This window comes from Ursus arctos, unplaced genomic scaffold (genome assembly GCF_023065955.2).
Source record: "Ursus arctos isolate Adak ecotype North America unplaced genomic scaffold, UrsArc2.0 scaffold_34, whole genome shotgun sequence".
In the NCBI taxonomy this organism is placed as follows: domain Eukaryota; kingdom Metazoa; phylum Chordata; class Mammalia; order Carnivora; family Ursidae; genus Ursus; species Ursus arctos.
The window spans coordinates 30339621-30356629 of NW_026623030.1; the positions used below are offsets into that span (position 1 = coordinate 30339621).

At 59.8% G+C, this 17009-nt stretch overlaps 1 protein-coding gene across 1 annotated transcript in view; it reads left to right on the forward strand.

Annotated features, from left to right (window-relative positions):
• Positions 1-8313: 8313 nt before the first annotated feature.
• ULK1 (unc-51 like autophagy activating kinase 1) overlaps positions 8314-17009 on the forward strand; it is a 20069-nt gene continuing 11373 nt past the window's right edge. Inside the window, 3 exon segments of the mRNA XM_057305967.1 lie at positions 8314-8657; positions 9165-9257; positions 9341-9516. Coding sequence (XP_057161950.1) covers positions 8547-8657; positions 9165-9257; positions 9341-9516 — 380 coding nt within the window. The 5' untranslated portion in view covers positions 8314-8546.

Sequence of the window (17009 nt, forward strand, 5' to 3'; positions counted from 1 at the left end):
AAGCCACCAAGAACCACAGGCACTGAAGGAAAAAAAATATCCGGTCACTAGCAATTTCCATATGGCCCAAGGTAGAAAACACCCAAATACCCATCAGCTGACGGTTAAAAGCAAGGGTTCTATCCACAAAGTGGAACACTATTCAGCAGTAACGAGGGGTGAGGCCCGTGTAGACAAACCCCGTGAACGTCCCGCTGCCTGAGATAAGCCAGCTGCGAAAGGCCGAGCAGCGCCGCGGAACGGGCAACTCCGCAGACAGAAGGAAGCTTTGTGGGGTGCCCTCCATGGGGAGGGGGTTCTCCTATTGCGACGAGAACGTTCTGGAATGAGCAGTGGTGATGGCTCTCTGAATACACCAAAAACCACTGAAATGGGTGCTTTAATTGTGAATTTGATGGTATATGAGTTACCATGTAATTTTTTTTAATTGAAAGAAAATGGAGCACGGCTTCACCTGCCTGCCTCTGGACAGGGTGGGTCAGAGGCGTCTGGGGGCCCCCGACGGAGGTGCGGGGAGGCACCAGGCCCCGGGGCCCACGCGGGGCTCACATGCAAGCTCCGCACGCACTCGTAGGAGACCCTGGGCCAGTCCAGCCTTGGCTTTCTCACCTGGCAAATGGGGAGGGTCGCAGGACCCCCACTCAGAGCAGAGCCTGCAGAGCCCCCTCCCCTAGCCCCTCGGAGCCCCTTCCCCCCCCGGGGGCCAGACCCTCGCTCAGGACTTCCCCAGGGTTTTTGGAGGGGTGGTTCACAGGGCACAAGACCACCCACTCACTGAACCTGCCACCTCTGTCTGGTTCCAGGACACGCTCATCACCCCAAAATAAAGCCGTGGGCCCATTAGCGGTGGCTCCGCACTGGCCGCCTCCTCGTCCTCCGGGCCCTGGCAACCAGCAGCCTGCCCGTCTCTGCCGTTTACCTCTCCAGGATACGCTGCAGAAATGGACCTTGCAGCGGGCGACCGTTGACTCCCTGGCACTGGAGGCTGCCCGCGCAGGAGAGAGTAAACACGCGTCTGCGCACGGGTGCAGAAGTTGTCCTCTGTAGAAAATTCTAACCCAACGTGTAACTGGCTGGATGCATCGTGGTTTTAGGTACGTTGTCATCATCAGCCTGGACCCATGTCATTGATACTTTGAGAATCTGTGAATTCAGCAACCCATTCAAGAGCCACAGTGTTGACAGTATCTCCCAGCTGCTCTATGCGCCCCTCCTCCTCACTGTCCCCGTCCCCCGTCCACCTGTCCACCTGTCCCCTGTCCGGGACAGAGGGCCCTGTGCACCAGCATCTGGCTGGGGGGAGGCAGGAGGGAGCGATGTCGTCATCCCAGAGACACACCTGGCTGGCTCTCGAGGCAGGAGGACCAGAGGGAGAATTCTGGAGCTGGAGCCCAGGGCTTGGGTGGAGCGGGCTCTGAGGAAGCCCCGGCCCCTGGCCTGTCCCTGTCCAAGCCGGGCGGTGACTCAGGCCACCAGGGTTTCTGCGTGCCTTGAGGATGTCCTGTAACACTCGTGACTCTCTATCCTCCATCAGCGGGGTGGCTATTGTCCGAGTCAGGCTGAGTCACCCACGGGCAGGGTGCAAACGCCCCGAGGAGCTCTTTTAAGGCCTTGTACAGGAGCCAGTCTGGGCCTCCTTCCGGAGCTGCTGAAGGACACAGACGCGAAACGTCTGTGGCTGGAAGATGCCAGATAAAGCTTGGGGTCCCTGGACCCAGCAGCAGCTCACTCCTCTCCCCTCCAGGCCCCAGTGGTGCCCGGACGTGGGCACCAGACGTGCCCCTGAGGGTCCCACCCACCAGCCCCCAGCACGGCAGTGCCCACGCACTGGAGGGGGGGGACCCCACTGCAAGCAGCCCCTCGCCATTCCCTGCTCCAGCCCTGGCCACCCACCACCCTGCTTTCTGTCTCTGGATTTGCCTGGGGTTGGGACACTGCCCGTAAATGGAATCCTCCAAGGTGTGGCCCTTGGGATCCGGCTTCTCCTACTTCCCAGAATGCCTTCCACGTCCATCCACACGCACTGTGTGTCAGTACTCCCCTTCAAAGTGAGCTGCACGGGCTGTAATTCATTCATGATGAAACGCACACAGTTCACTGCGTTTTTTTGGGTTTTTTAGATTTTATTTTCATTTATTTGGCAGAGAGAGAGCAAGTGCACAAGTAGGGGGAGTAGCAGCGGCAGAGGGAGAAGCAGACTCCCCGCAGAGCTGGGACCTCATGCGGGACTCGATCCTAGGACTCTGGGATCCTGACCGGAGCTGAAGTCAGACGCTTCACTGACTGAGCCATCCCCGGCGCCCCAGTTCCGTGCATTTTGACAACTGTATGAAGCCAAGTGTCCAGCACCACCCGGTCAGCCCAGGATACGCCCACCACCCCCTCCTTTCCCACAGATCCTCCCGCCCCCAAGCAGCAGTCCGGCTTCTGACGCCCGCACCAGGGACGACTGAGCCTCGCCAGCCGGCCGACGCTGACCTCCGCGGGGGCCTTTGTGCCTGGCTGCTCGCCTCTGCGTGGAGTGTTGGCTGGACCAGACCTCTGTCCAGTCCTTCTCTTGCTGAGAAGTATTCCTGCAATTTGTTTCTTCGTTGCCGGTTAATAGACATTTGTTTCCAGCTCTGGGCTGTCAGCTGTCACGAACATTTCCCGTTCCGGACTTTGTGTGAGCACCTCAGGGGTGCGATTGCTACTTTGCAGGGGAAGTTTATATTTTGGGTTACAAAACCACCGATTTTCTCTGCTTAGAGGGACACGGGTGTAGCCCTTCCCTCTGGGCTTGGATTGAAACCGCCCAGAGCCTCCTTGGGGGCCCTCAAGCTGTCACCCTCCCCACCGAGAGGCAAACTCCCCATTCCACCCCCTCCCAGCGCTTGGAGCCAATACTGGCTCCAGGGCAGAGTGGGGCGAGGGCTTCCTTTGCTCAGGCGAAGTCTGAAGGCCTGAGAGCCTGCCTGTGCTCTCAGAAGCTTTCCCTGAATTCCCCTGGAGGAAGACAAGGACCTTTCCAGAAGGATTGTGGGGCTGGCTCAAGGGCTAGAGTTGGCCTGGGTGCCAGGGGCCGGGAGGCACCCTGTCCCTTTGGAGGACCCTCCAGAAGAAGTCGGCTCATCTCTGTCGTTCTACTTAATTCTTCTTGGGACCTCTCCCGTTTTCCAGGGACGTAACTGAGGTGCCAGGCATGGTGGGGGGGGGAGGGGTCAGGGCCGGAGGAGGGGACGCTGTCCTCAGGCCCACTTCCCTGCCCACAGGCTTCAGCCGCATCTGAGGAGCAGATCCGCCCCAGGGGTTGTGGCCACGGTGACAGGGGCAGGTACTGAGTGGAGCTCCTGGGGCTCTGCTTGGGCCCCCTAACGCTGATGGGGAAAATGGCCCACGCTGGTAAGGAAGGACGGTGGTGTGCCCTTCCATGGTCATATACCGCGGGGTCCTTGACGGGCCCGTCCGAGGATTGCTTAGGGATTCAAGGCGAGGTGGGCAAACGGGTTCCGTAAAGCCAGGTGGAAATACGGCTTTGTGGGCCACACAGGCCACGCAGCTCCTCGACCCTGCAGGTAAAACTCCAAAGCAGCCACCTTAAGAAATAGGCACGCGGACGTGGCTGGGTTTTGTCTAGAATGTGTAAAGAACTCCACTCCAGCAGCCCAGTTAAAAACTGGTCCAAGGCCTGAGCAGACATGTCTCCGGAGAAGATGAACAGATGCCCGGCGCACACGAGAAGGTGTTCCGCATCACCAGTCACCAGGGAGATGCAAATCGACACCACGGAGAGAAACCACTTCACGCCCACTCGGACGTCTATTTTTAAAAGATCAGAAAATCGTAAGTGCTGGCGAGGACGTGGAGAGCCTGGAACCCTCTTGCGCGGTTGGTGGGAGTGCACACTGGGGCAGCCGCTCTGGAACACGGTACGGAGGTTCCTCAAACGATTAAAAACAGAGCAACCATATGATGCAACAATTCCACATCTGTGTGTGCCCGAAGAGCTGACAGCGGGACCCTGAGGAGATGTTCGCACACCTGTGTTTGTAGCAGCGCTGCTCACGGAAGCTAAAATGCGGGAGCAGCCCCAGCGGCCGTCGATGCGTGAACGAACAATCAAAATGTGGGGCATCCTTGGGGCGCCTGGGTGGCACAGCGGTTAAGCGTCTGCCTTCGGCTCAGGGCGTGATCTCGGCGTTATGGGATCGAGCCCCACATCGGGCTCCTCTGCTATGAGTCTGCTTCTTCCTCTCCCACTCCCCCTGCCTGTGTTCCCTCTCTCGCTGGCTGTCTCTCTCTCTGTCAAATAAATAAATAAAATCTTAAAAAAAAAAATGTGGGGCATTCCTATAACAGACTATCGCTCAGCCTGACGCCTGCCACAACGTGGACGAACCTTGAGGACCCGAGGCTGAGGGAAATGAGCCAGTCACGGTCAGACACGGCGTGGTCCCACTCACCCGAGGGCCCAGAGCCGGCGGGGTCCTGGAGACGGAACAGGCGGTGGGCGCCAGGGGCTGGGGCGGGGCCCGTGTTTAGTGGGGACACAGCGTCAGTTTGAGAAGATGAGAAAGTTCTGGAAGTGGACGTTGGTGGCGGCTGATGACGGTGTGAAGGAGCTTAATGCCCCTGAACTGTCCACTTAAAAATGGTTAGGATGCCAATTTTCAAGTTTTGTTTATTTTACCTCAAAAAAAAAAAAGGAAAAAAACTGAAGAGGAGGGCTGGCTTTGGCCTCTTAGATGTAAGTTGGCCGATCCTGGACGGAGGGGTTCTGGTGTGTGTCTGCGTTTCTGTTGACCGTTGATTGAAGGCTCTGGGTCTGTGATATTATCTCCATGTAAACTTGTAGGGTTCTGTCAAGCGGACAAAGGACAACCCTGCTGTGGGAAAGATAATCGCAGGTTAAATGTTTGCCCGGGACCAACCAATCTACTCCAACAGTCTTCAGATCTCTGTAAATAACCAATTCCTCAAATTCCGCCCAGCAATCATCTTTCTTGTTTGTATAGTTTTTTGTTTTTATTTTAACTAGACTTTGCACCCAACGTGGAGCTCGAACTCACAACCTTGAAATCGAGAGTCATGCGCACCACCGACTGAGCGGGGTGTGTGTGTGTGTGCCCCCGCCCCGCGACCATCTCCACGATCCTACTGGTTCCTTATTAATGAAGTAAATAAATGTCCAGCCCCTGCTTTTTCCATATTTGTAAGAAGGTTTTTAACTTTTTGGAAGTTTGAGACCTTTGAAGTCACGGTGACACAGGAATGTGGACTTCCGGGCGCCTGGGTGGCTCAGTCCGTGAAGCAGCTGCCTTCGGCTCAGGTCATGGTCCCGGGGTCCTGGGATCGAGCCCCGTGTCGGGCTGCCTGCTCAGTGGGGAGTCTGCCTCTCCCTCTCCCTCTGCCCCTCCCCAAGCTTGTGCTCACGCTCTCTCTCTCAAAGGAATAAATAAAAATCTTTATTAAAAAAATGAACAAATTTAAAGAAATGTGTACTTGCATCTGTTTGGAGGCACGCAAACCACCCCACACCCCAGCGTCTGTGACAGACAATACTAAGTGATCACAGACCCCTCCTGGCTCCCGCCTTAAGGCTCTGGGGGGCCAGCACCAGGCCCTTTGAAACGACACCAATTTGCCATTGCTGTTGTGGAAGGTGACAGTGGCCTTGGAGCCCTGGCTGGTGGGCAGCATGTCCACAGTATGGGGTTTGCACGTTGAGTGAGGTGGGTCTTTCTTGGGGTGGGTCTTAAAGTTCATTCAACCTCCTTTCAAAGTTTCCTTACTGCTTGCGGGGCCTCGGGCTGAACACTGGTGGTCAGAGACAACAGCACTCAGTCGTCGCCTTGGGGGACCCGGAGGACGAGGAGCACGTGGGTCCAGGGGAACCGGCTGCCCGGCTTAAATCCGAGAGTGGCCACTGTAAAGACACACAGCCCACACAGCCCGTTCTCGGTCGCCGTGTTTGTACCCTGTTCAGCCTGCCAATGAGGAACAGGGAGTTAGCGGGACACCGCACTCCGGGGGAGAGGCAGGGCTCGCAACGTCTTCGTCACCTGTTCAATACATAATCTGTTTTATGTGTGTTTCTGTTTAAAGACACCTTATTTAATACATGTTGTTGATTCAGTAACATCCAACTTCAAGCCGACGGAGCTCCTCCGACGCGCGTTGTCCAAAAGGTGCATGGCAGCCTCCTTGCGCTCAGGAACGCGGGACAGCACTTCACCACGACCCTTAGGGGACTGTTTTCAACAGCGAAATCACCACCAAAAAGCACAAAAATGTAAACCGTGTGGCACTAAATGGCCCAGAAGGTCGGGGTAGTAAGCTGTAACAGAGGGCTGCCCGCCCGCCTGCCCACCTGCCCTCTGCTGGGAATATGCACCTAGGGACCGGGAGGTTACAAGTTAGTGAGTACACAGGTGTGCAGATGTGAATAATGTGGATACAAGCATTGACCATGAGACGGAGGACGGCAGGAGCCTGGCGGTGACCCACAGAGCCCACAGGGCACCCAGTCTCCCTAGCGGAGGCTCTGCTCCCCTGGGGGCTCCGTGATCTCTTCCAAATGCAAATCCCACCTTGGCCCACCCACTCCTCACTTCACCTTCCTTCCTTCCTTGAGTTGAGGTTGAAGATTTCCTTCCCAGGGTGGGCTGGGCTCCTGCCCCCAGGCACTAGCTCCCTCTAGCAACCTCCCTGCTCCCCCCCCTTCCCACTGGCTCTTTACAATTCCCTCAGTTGCAACTTCATGACCTTTTGTGCAATTACTGCCCCTCTTGTCTCCCCACCCCCAACCACTCCTGAAGGCAGGTACTCCTCTGTGCTGCGGCAGCTCCAGGGATCTGGGCGAAAGGAGGCGGTGTTGGACAACCAAGGGAATGGAAAGTGACCTTAGGGGTGCTGTGGCTGACCTCAAACTGGGGGACCTCTCCCCTGAAAAGCAAGGTGCTTGTCCCTCCCAGCTCTGATGGCCTCTAGCCTCAGTCCAGGGTCAGGAGCCTGCACGTCCTGGGGCCTGGAGAAGGGCCTGGGTGCAGGTGAAGGGGCTTCGAGGAGATACTGAGTGGGGTGCCTCCCAGAGCAGCGGGAAGATTAGCCGCCAGGCGGCTCTGTGAAGGCAGCAGGGAGGGCCCGACCCCAGAGCCTGCCCATTGGACCCGCGGGCAGGCTGGTGCAATGGGCAGGCTGGTGCAACGACCCGGGGCGATTACTGCAGGCTGGGGGCAGAGCAGAGAATTGTTCATACTCAGCATTTACAGAATCATCGCTCGAATGTGGTAAGAATAGTACACATCAGTACTCAAGATAGACAGTGAGAAGCACCGACTTCCCGAAGCAGCCGTTGTTAACAGGTTCTTGCGTGAGAATCTGGCTCTTTGCCTTGCTTGCCGTGTGACTTAGGGTACATTCCTCTGGGCCTCCGTTTTCTCATCTGTCCAACGGTGATAGAATAGCAAGTACCTCATGGAGTCACTGGGAGGACTAACTGAGTTACTGTATGGACAGACGGCATACGGTAAGCCACGGGGTAGCAGCTCTACCGTATGTTATGTACGTGTATACACACATAGCCCAGCGCTGCATGTTACACACGTGTACCTACGTGTGTCCGGCTGTAACACGCCCCCTCCAGTGACTTCCTAAAACGACAACTAGTGACCCAGTTCACTGTATTGCCTCTTGATTCTAAACTTTGGAGCACTTTACACCTGAGCACACGTCTGTGTCTAGGAATCTGCTATGTATCATCCCAGCGAAAGGATTTACGGAACCTTCCCTCTGATTTCCTATGTTTTGGTTCAAGGCGGCAGACAATTTGTTACCGTTGAACACAATTTAAACCTCATCACCTCGGGTGCCTGCGTGGCTCAGTGGGTTAAGCCTCCGACTCTTGATTTCCGTTCGGGTCTTGATCTCAGGGTCGTGAGCTCAAGCAACGTAGTCGGCCAGGCCCTGGTGTGTGGAGCCCACTAAAAAAGAAATAATAAAAATAAAATGCAACAGCCCTGAAGCAGCCCGGTTTATGCTCTGCGGTCCCTAGCCCTGGGGTACACAGGCCACGTCCAGGTATTAACGCGGCTGTGTACAGACGAGGCGGCAGCCAAGGGACGTGAGGCACAGTCGCAGCGTGGGCCTCCCCTCCCCCGCCCCACTCCAGGGGGGCGAGTCGAGCGCTGGCCCCGCCCCACCCCGGCATGGCCCCGCCCCCGAACGGCCCCGCCCCGCCGCCTGCTCGGCCGCCCACTGAGAGCGGCCGCCGCTCCAGGTCCCGCCCCCAGCCCCGCCCCCCCCTCGGCGCGCACTGCGCCTGCGCCGGCGTCTCAGGCCCTGGGGCCCGGCGGCCGCGGCTCTTTTGTTTCCCCGTCGGAGTCCGAGCCGGAGCCCGAATCTCAGTCGGAGTCGCAGCCGGGGAGGAATCCGGATCAGCACCCCGGGCTGCCAGCGCGCCCCGAGTGGCCCGCGGGGCTGGAGGCGGGCCCGGCCTGCCCGATGGGGCGCGCCCCCCCGCCCGCCACCCCCGGCCCGAGCCGCCGCCTGAGCCGCCAGCCCGCGCCATGGAGCCCGGCCGCGGCGGCCTGGAGGCCGTGGGCAAGTTCGAGTTCTCGCGCAAGGACCTGATTGGGCACGGCGCCTTCGCCGTGGTCTTCAAGGGGCGCCACCGGGAGGTGAGGGGCGGCGGCGGGCCCAGACCAGGCCCCGGCGAGGGGGTGCCCCTCCTCCCCGCCGCACGCCCGGGGCGCCCCCATCCCCCCATCCCCGGCTCACACCCGGGACCCCCATTCCCGACCCACACCTGGGGACCCCCGTATCCCTGCCTCACACCCGGGACCCCCATCCTCCCATTCCCGCCCCACACCCGGGGAACCCCGGGCCCCCCATCCCGGCCCCACACTGGCCACCCCCATCCCTTCCCCGCACGCGGGTCCCCCCATCCCTACCACACACCTCGGGGGTTTTCAAGCCCACTCCACCCCATGGACCCTTCATCCCCATCTCCAGATCCCGGGCTCCCTCACCCTTACATCCCCAGACACCCGTCATTCCCACCCCACACCTGGAGCCTTGCCACTGGCACCGGAATCCCCCCCACCAGGTGCTTAACTGGCCTGGGGGTGACCCTCTATGGATTCCTGGTTTCGGGCCCCTGAGGAATATCCATGCTTGGTTTTCAGAAGCACGACCTGGAGGTCGCGGTCAAGTGCATTAACAAGAAGAACCTCGCCAAGTCCCAGACGCTGCTGGGGAAGGAAATCAAGATCCTCAAGGTGAGCGGATATTGGAAGTCGTGGGGGGTGAGGGTGGTGGGTGAGCCAGCCTTGATCCTGAGAAACTTGGGTTTCTGTCCTAGGAATTGAAACATGAAAACATCGTGGCTTTGTATGACTTCCAGGTAAGGCTCGGGGCAGCATTGGCGGTGGGCTGGGGGTGCGTTACCCTCCCAGGCTGGCCTGTGCACAGCCTCAGGCCCCACGAGCTTGGGTCCTGGGCTAGCCAGGTGCTGAGGACTCTGGTCAGTAGTGGAAGGTTCTAGGCAGGGTCTCCTGTTGGGAGAAGGAGCTGGGCACCTCTGGGTATAAATTGCTGTCTGGCCTGCCCAACTGGGAAGCCTGAGCAGAACCCTGGAGACTTCTTTCTCTGCCCAGTTCGGGGCCCGCGTTCTCTGGGCATGTGGGGAGAGTCCCGCCGGCCCTAGCTGGCTGACAGCCTGACTGCCGCAGGCACCAACGGGCACCACGGGTCACGTTCCTTGGACTGACGGAGGTCTAGCTAGCTGAGGTCTAGCTAGCTGTGGTGTGGCCCCGGCCATGGGTCCTGTCCCCAGCGCAGGCCCGGGGCAGGGCGGGGTGGTGCTGCCGGCCTGGCCCACCTGTCTGGCCAGCGGGTTGTTTGTTGACATTGCTCCAGCGGCCTGGCATTGGCCAGTCCCTCCCTGCGTCAGGCGGGGGGAGGGGAGGGGCCCACGGAGATTCCTTCTGGCTGGCAGATTCCTTCTGGCTGGCAGTCAGGGCCAGACAGCCCAGGCCGAGGCAGCCGGCAGCAGGGAGGCGGTCCACCTCAGGCCCAGCCGGCTCGGGAGGCCCTCGCTGGGTCCCCTCACCGCCCTTGGGGCCCCGGGTGGGGCCTGGATTCGGTGAGGGTCCAGGACCCCGGAGAGCCAGTTTGGGGACTGGGAACCTGAGGTGGCAGATCTGCAGGCCAAAGTGCTGACTAATGGTTTTGAAACCTGTTTACTGAGGCCACGGGACCAGCCCCTGGCTGAGGGGAAGTTCCCAGCCCGGCTGTATGTGTTTTGGTGGCCTCCTCCCTCCCCCTTGAGAGCCGGGCTGTGGCCTTGGGGGCTGTGGCATGACGTGAGGTGACATGGGAGGACACGGGCCCAGTGTGACAGTGAGTACCTGGAAGCCGGGCACTGGGCTACCGAGACACGGTGTCCCGGGGCCAGGAGAATGGGCCCCCCCTTCCCTGTCTTCCCCCTCTTGGAACCCTAGCTCTCCCTCCCGCGCCATCCTGGCTGGGCCACACACCTGGTTGTGGGCAGCGCTACTTCCTCTCGTGCTGGCTGTCACTCGGCTTCCCCCGCTTGGAGGAAGTGCATAGAGGCCAGTGTGGCCTCTCCCCTCTGAGGCTTCTGCCGGAGCTCTGTGCCCTCACCCAACGAGGCGTGGGGCCGTCCCTGAGTCCTTACGCTCCTCTGAGATGCAAGGTACCCAGAAAAAATGGCTTTTAAAACTAGATAATAAATAATTTGGCCCCAAAAAATTGATTTTGAAAGGGGACCTGGGAAAAGGTAACCGCTCTCTCCCCCTCTTGGTCCCCGTCTTACCCCAGAGGCCCCCACACCGACATTGGCGGTTTCTGGAACTCTCCAGGGCCAGGAACATGTTCTTGCAGGTGGCTTTGCCACCACGCCATCCGCTTGTGCACGTCAGTGCGTTTTCCACTTGAGCCTGTATCTGGGGAAGGATCTCTGTCACTTCACACAGCTGTCTCTGTCTATATGCGAGACATCACACCTTTCTCCTGGGAAGGCTACCACCCCTGAGCACAGTGCTTCAGAGCCCAGACTCCGAAGCTGGGTGACCTAGTTCCAGTCCTGGCTCTAAACTAGCCCTAAACTTAAACCAGCTGTGTGTTGTTGGACAAGTATCTTAACGTGTCTGTGCCGCCATCTCCTCCTGTGGCAGAGACCCGGCCGTTGTTGACTTCCACCTGGCCGTGGTGAGCCCTGTGTGCTTATTAGCTGTTGTTAATTTGGCTGTGGGTGTTACTTGCGGTTGTATTGGGTTCCATCGCCCCGCATTCCATAGCTGACCTCGCCGGTCCCCCACTGATGGGATGTGGGTTTTTCCGGGTTTTGATACGGCAGCAGTCTGGTAGCGACTGTCTGTGCAGTCAGTCTTGGCCTGGTGTGTATCTGCAGCGTAGTCTCCTAGACAGAAATCCCCGGATAAGAGGGATGCGTGCTTCTGGTTTGGGACACTTGCCAAATTGTGCTCCCCAGAGGCTGGACTGGACATGCAGCAGGACTGCGTACGGAAGGGCCGGTCTCCCCACATCCTTTCCAGGAGGTCGCTTATCAGACTTTGATCTTGGTAGAAAATGACATCTCAGTGTTTTTCACTTAATGTGAGTGAGGCCCGGCATCTCAATGTGTGGGTATTAGGAATGCCACCTACCCTTGGCATGATTCCTGTGGTCTCTTTTTACTGGGGCTGGATGGCACCGTGGTTGGTGGCATGGGCCTTGAACCGTGCTGTCTTTCTCCTGCATTCACTCACTTGTGTGCAGGCTCCTCGCTGTCACCTGTGAAGTGGGAGACAGTAGAACAGGACACCTGTGTGATAGGGCGGTTGTGCCGAGAACTTGAGTCACTTTACGTCAAGCTCTGTGCGTGCTGCGTAACAGGTGCCATGTCAATGGTGTTGGCTTGTAGGAGCTTTTTATATATTGAGGAAAGCCTTTTTGTGATAGGTTGCGAATACTTCCTCTGAGATTATTTCTTTACTGTTGTAGTTTGTGGCCCTTGGAATCGGGACATTTGTCAGGTGATGTGGGTCCTTGGGAGGGGGGATCGTACTCTGTTCCGAGGCCCCCGACCCATGGAGAGGCAGCTAGAGCCTGTGGCCTTCTGTTGAGGCTACACCCGGGTGGTAGATGGTACCTGGACGTGCTCTTGCCCAGGGACGGTGGCCGTTGCAGGAATCGGGATTAGGACTGTGCCTGGCATGGCCCCGGGAGGAGGGCTGATGCTCACAGGCCTTGCTGACAGTGACCCCTCCCCCTCCCAAGGCTGGCTGGTTCCCACAGCTGGACATGACTCACTCATGGCCAGGCCGGCCGCAGACAGAGCCAGCCCACCTCCTGCTGACTTAGTCTAGGGCCTTTCGGGGCAGTGCTGGTCCTTCGCCTTGCCTTTCCTCGGGAGAGGGGCCTCGGGCTTTGGGTGGGGGCAGGATGGGGGCGGGGTGGCAGCCCCTTGGTACCAGGTTCCAAGCTGGGGGCCGGTAAGTAGGCCTGAGGGTCTCGATGGTTCTGGAAACGCCTGCAAAGTTGCATTATTATTGTTCTATCTGTTTTTCTTAACTTAAAAATTCTTTTAAAGTTTGAATTTTGAAGCATAATATATACGGGGCAGTGGGAATCATGAAATGCTTTGTTAAGCACTTATCTGAGAAAGAACTAGAACGCGGCTGGCCCCAGGAGCTCAGCCCCCAAGTTTCTCTGTGCAGGTGGGGCCTGTCGCGCTGCCTTCTGTGAAGATGTCTCTGCCGCTTTGCCTCTGAGCCCTGGACCCCCCAGCTTGGTGGCCTGTCCGTGTGCTCTTAGCAGTCCCCTGGGGCTGCAGGGCTCTGGCTGTGCTGTCCTGCGGTCGGCCGTCTTGGTCAGTGCTCTAGAACGGAGCTGCTGTGGGCATCTGTGCGGGTCACGTCTGCGATGTCGCCGTGGTGTGTGGCGACCGGGGCTTGGCGGATCTCTGGGAGGAGCATGCGATCTCTGTGTTCTGACGGGTCGTACCAGCTCACGCCTCCCCTGCCCTGAGAGCCTCCTCTGCGTTTCCCGAGTCAGGCAGGCCCCGTGTGCGGGAAGGAGGGCACCGCGGAGGGCAGGCCAGCCTGCCGGCAGCTGCACAAGGCTCCCCGAGGAAGGAGGGTGGGGCCGGGCACCCTTCCCTCCTGGGAGCTGGCTGGAAGAGCCCAGCCTGGGGCGGAAGTGGCCCTGCTCCTGTGGGCGGCTGTGTTCGGGCTCCCACTAGAGCTTTCGCCACCTTCCTGAGCCAAGAGGGCCGGCGTCCGAGGAGTTAACTAGGTCAGTGCCTGCCCACCTACCAGGCCCAGCCCAGCCAGGGAGTGGGATCCTATTAAGCAAAGCACCTTAGCGCCCCATGGCGGGGCGGCCTCCTACGTGCCTGGATGCCCGTACCAGGCTGCCCAGCACACCTGGCTGTGACGCTCGGGCCAGCCCTGTCCCCAGGGCCTGTGGGCACCCCGCCAGGGGATGGAGAGGGCTCCGTGTCATCTCTCTGTAAAGGCTTTGCCTTGTTGCCCACGTCAGGTGCTCAGGTCAGGCTTTGTCACCCTGTTTCTTGGGGGCTGCCTGGTGGGGTGTTGGGACTGAGGGTTCCCCACCCAGCTCTGCTGCTCCCTTGCCAGCTGTATACTGTGTCCTCTTTCCTCCCCTTGGGGGCTGTGACCCGGATGGGACTCGCCATGCCCTAGGCCAGCAGGGCAGCGGGGCTGTGAGGGCGGCCCTGGTGCGTTCCCCATAGGTCGTGGGGTCTGGTGGGCCCATGCCTTGGCCACGTTTACGTTTCTGTCTTAAAGTTACGATGAGCTGAGAACTTGCCACCTGAGGATGAGAATAGGCCACCAGTTCCCACCTGCCTCCCCCAGGAGAGAAGTGGTCTGGTCATTTCAAGTGTGTAGACTGACCCCAAGGAGGGGGCTTGGTGCCTGGAGCCTCTGTGGTCTCCGCTCACTCCCAGGCTAGCAGAAGTGGAACCTGAGGCCCATTTGGGTTGTGGGTGGGCAGTAAGCTGGGCAGGGGCAGGTCAGCTGTGGCCACGGAGTTAGTGTTGACCAGTCCTTCCCCTCTGGGGGGCCCAAAGAGCTGGCTTCCGTGGGAGGGGTGGGGGACACCCAGCAGTGAGGGACAGATGGCTGGCATCGGGTGGTTGGGGCAGCCAGGCCCTGGGGAGGGGTGTGGGCCCGGAGCCTGTCTGGAAAAGTGCCCCACCCAGGGGCGGGGAGACGTGCTGCCCGCACCTTCTTCTGGTCCCTGTCAGGGCTGGCAACAGTGCCGCCGGGCTGGCTCTCCTGGGACCTGGCTTGCTGTTGGCACAGGGGTAGGCTGAGGACACACTGGAGCTGGCTTCTGCTTCCCAGGCCTGGGCATGCTTCCTGACCTCACCTTGGAGGTGGCCCAGCTTGTGCCAGCCAACGGAGTTAGGGTGTCAAGGCGGGGAGACAGAGGCCAGCAGGAAGAGGCTGGTCTGAAGCTGTCCTGTGGCCCGGGGTCGTGGGAGACCCTTGTCTGGCTTTCCTGGGTCACCCTAAGCGTGAATGATCCATGGTGAGGTTGCTTCCGCTCCCGACCCTTGGCCCCAGCCCTGCCGTGCTCTGTCCCTACTGGCCCTCTGTGTTCCACGCCTGGAAGGGCCTGCTGGGGGTGAGGCTGATCCTAGGCCACAGCGGAGCACAGAGATCAGAGTGGGGGGGAGGAGTCTACGTCCCCATAGCCCCATGGTCCTGTGGCCTGCTGCTCACGGACTGTCCACTGAGGATCTGCAAGCCTTGGGAGGCGTCAGGGTGGTCTCAGGACAGGAGGTCTTTGGGGAGGTGATAAACTGTGACCTCCTGTGGGGAGGAGCGAGGCCCTGGGGAGTGCTAGGAACAGTGGGCCAGTGGGGATGGGGGATGGACAGGGGCCAGGGCCCCTAAGGGCCCGTGGGGCGGGGTCTTTGGAGGGAGGGCGTCTGCCGTCACGTTTGGAAGCCTGCTGTGGCTCAAGTGTGGGGACAGGGGTGGGACTGGGCCCAGGCCCCGTTTGAGGGTCCTCGGACTCGACGAACTCGAGTACAAAGGGGACTCTGTTGTCACGTCTGCTGTAGGGGCCTTCTTTCCAGGGGAGGTTGTTGTGGAGTCTGGGGCACTCCCAGATTTGGGGGAGAGGGAGGCAGGTGAGGGGTCTGCACTCACTGCTCCCATACAGCCCTTGCATGCCTGCCAGTCCTGGTGGGTCCCTCCCTGGGGATGCTCTGTCTCTGTATTGTCTGTCACTTTGTCCCTGCCTGTTCTGGCTTGGTGGGGTGAGTTTGGAGCCCTCCTGGAGGTGCCTGGGCCTGAGTCCCAGCTGTGCTCCTCTGCTGTGTGGCTCAGGGCAGGGGCTTAGCTTCTCTGGGCCACTTGAGACCAGAATACTCGTAGTGCTCCCCGGAGCTCGCTGGTGAGGAGTAACTGGGGGGGGGGGGATGCCCAGGCGCTGCCTCTCCTGGGTTACTCATCGGTGCTTATCTCCCTACCCTCTCTCTGCTCTCTGCGCGGGGCCTCCGCCTGCCAGCCTCCTGCCCCCCTCCTGGCTGTCGGCCCCTGCCTGCCTCCCTCCTGCAGTGCTCTCCGTGCGCCCCACTCCTCTGGCCTGGCGTGTGACTGGGGACTCTCCTGGAGTTGCCCCTGTGTTATCTCTCCTCTGCAGCTGGCTGGGAAGGACCAGTGACGGGCCTGGGAACGCAGGGTGGGGGTGTGCTGGAGCAGGCCTGCCTGCCCCGGACCAGGGAGCTCTCGGGGGCTTCAGAGTCCGGCCTCACACCCTGAGAGCACGCCCCACAACACCTGCTGCCCAGGTTGTCCTTGTCCTGGGGACAAGGCCTGGGGACACACGGCCCTCTGTTGGTGGAGCTCTGGGGGGGAAGCTTCTCATCAGGGGGGTGCTGACATTTAAACATGGGGTGCCCCCCCACGCAGCGGCTGGTGTCCCTGCTCAACTCGCATTGAATGTGAGTCTGTGCCCAGGCCCCGATCTGGTGACAGGGGGGCTGAGCCAGGGGACCTTTGTCCTGCCAGGTGAGGGTTGGGCATCCCTGGGACCTGAGTCTGCTGCTGAAGGTCGGGCCTTTGTGGATCAGCCTCAGGAGACTTCCCCCAAAGGCCGTTGAGAGATGTCCCTCTTGGGGTCACTTCCCTGCTCCCTCTCTAGGATTCCCTCAGGTCTGCCCCCACCATGCTTCCAGAGCTTTGGGGCCGGTTCACAGACTTGCCTCCTTGCACAGTGGGGAGTGAGAAGTTGGGGTTTTGTGTGGAGCAGAGAAAGGGCTCGTGCTAGGGCTCCCAGGGGCTGGTGCTGTGTTGGTACTGAAGGTCTGGGGGCTTTGTGGCAGGCAGAGCCACTGCGTGGGCAGGAGCTGGGGTGACTGAGGACAACAAGGGGGTTCACAGAACCCCCTGCCTGGCTGACTTGGCTTCTGGGGCCTCAGACGGCTTGGGGGTCTCAGTGGCACTCCCGCCAGCAGATGAAGCCTGCGGATTGCAGGCCCATGTGGATGCTGGCAGTTGGGGGCTGTCTGTGCACTGGCCTGGGCCTCGAGCTCCTCAGTCTCATGGTGGTGGGTCCAGCCAGGGATGCCCCCTGCACCCTGAGGCCATGGGTGTCTGGGAGCTGCGCCGGAAGCTGGTGCGGCTGGCACTGCTGGTCTGCAGTGGGCTGGTGGTGCCTTCTGTAGTTCTGTCAGCAGCTTTGATTCTGGGGTCAGGAGTGGTTTCTCAGTTTTGTGGGTCAAGGCTCTCATACTTTGGCTGTGTCCTTCCTGGGGACTTGGGTTCCCCACTGGGCGGGTGGAGTGTGAAGCTGAGCCCTGTTGAAACTTCAGGGCTGGGCTGACCGTGATCTTCACAGCACCCGGGCAGTTGCAGGTTGCCCCTTGGAGGCAGGGTCCACATCCACCCCAGAGACCGCTCCGGGAACCTCAGCCTCTTCCCCAGACTTGGCAGATAAGAGTGCTCTGATTGGCTGCTGCTCTTGTC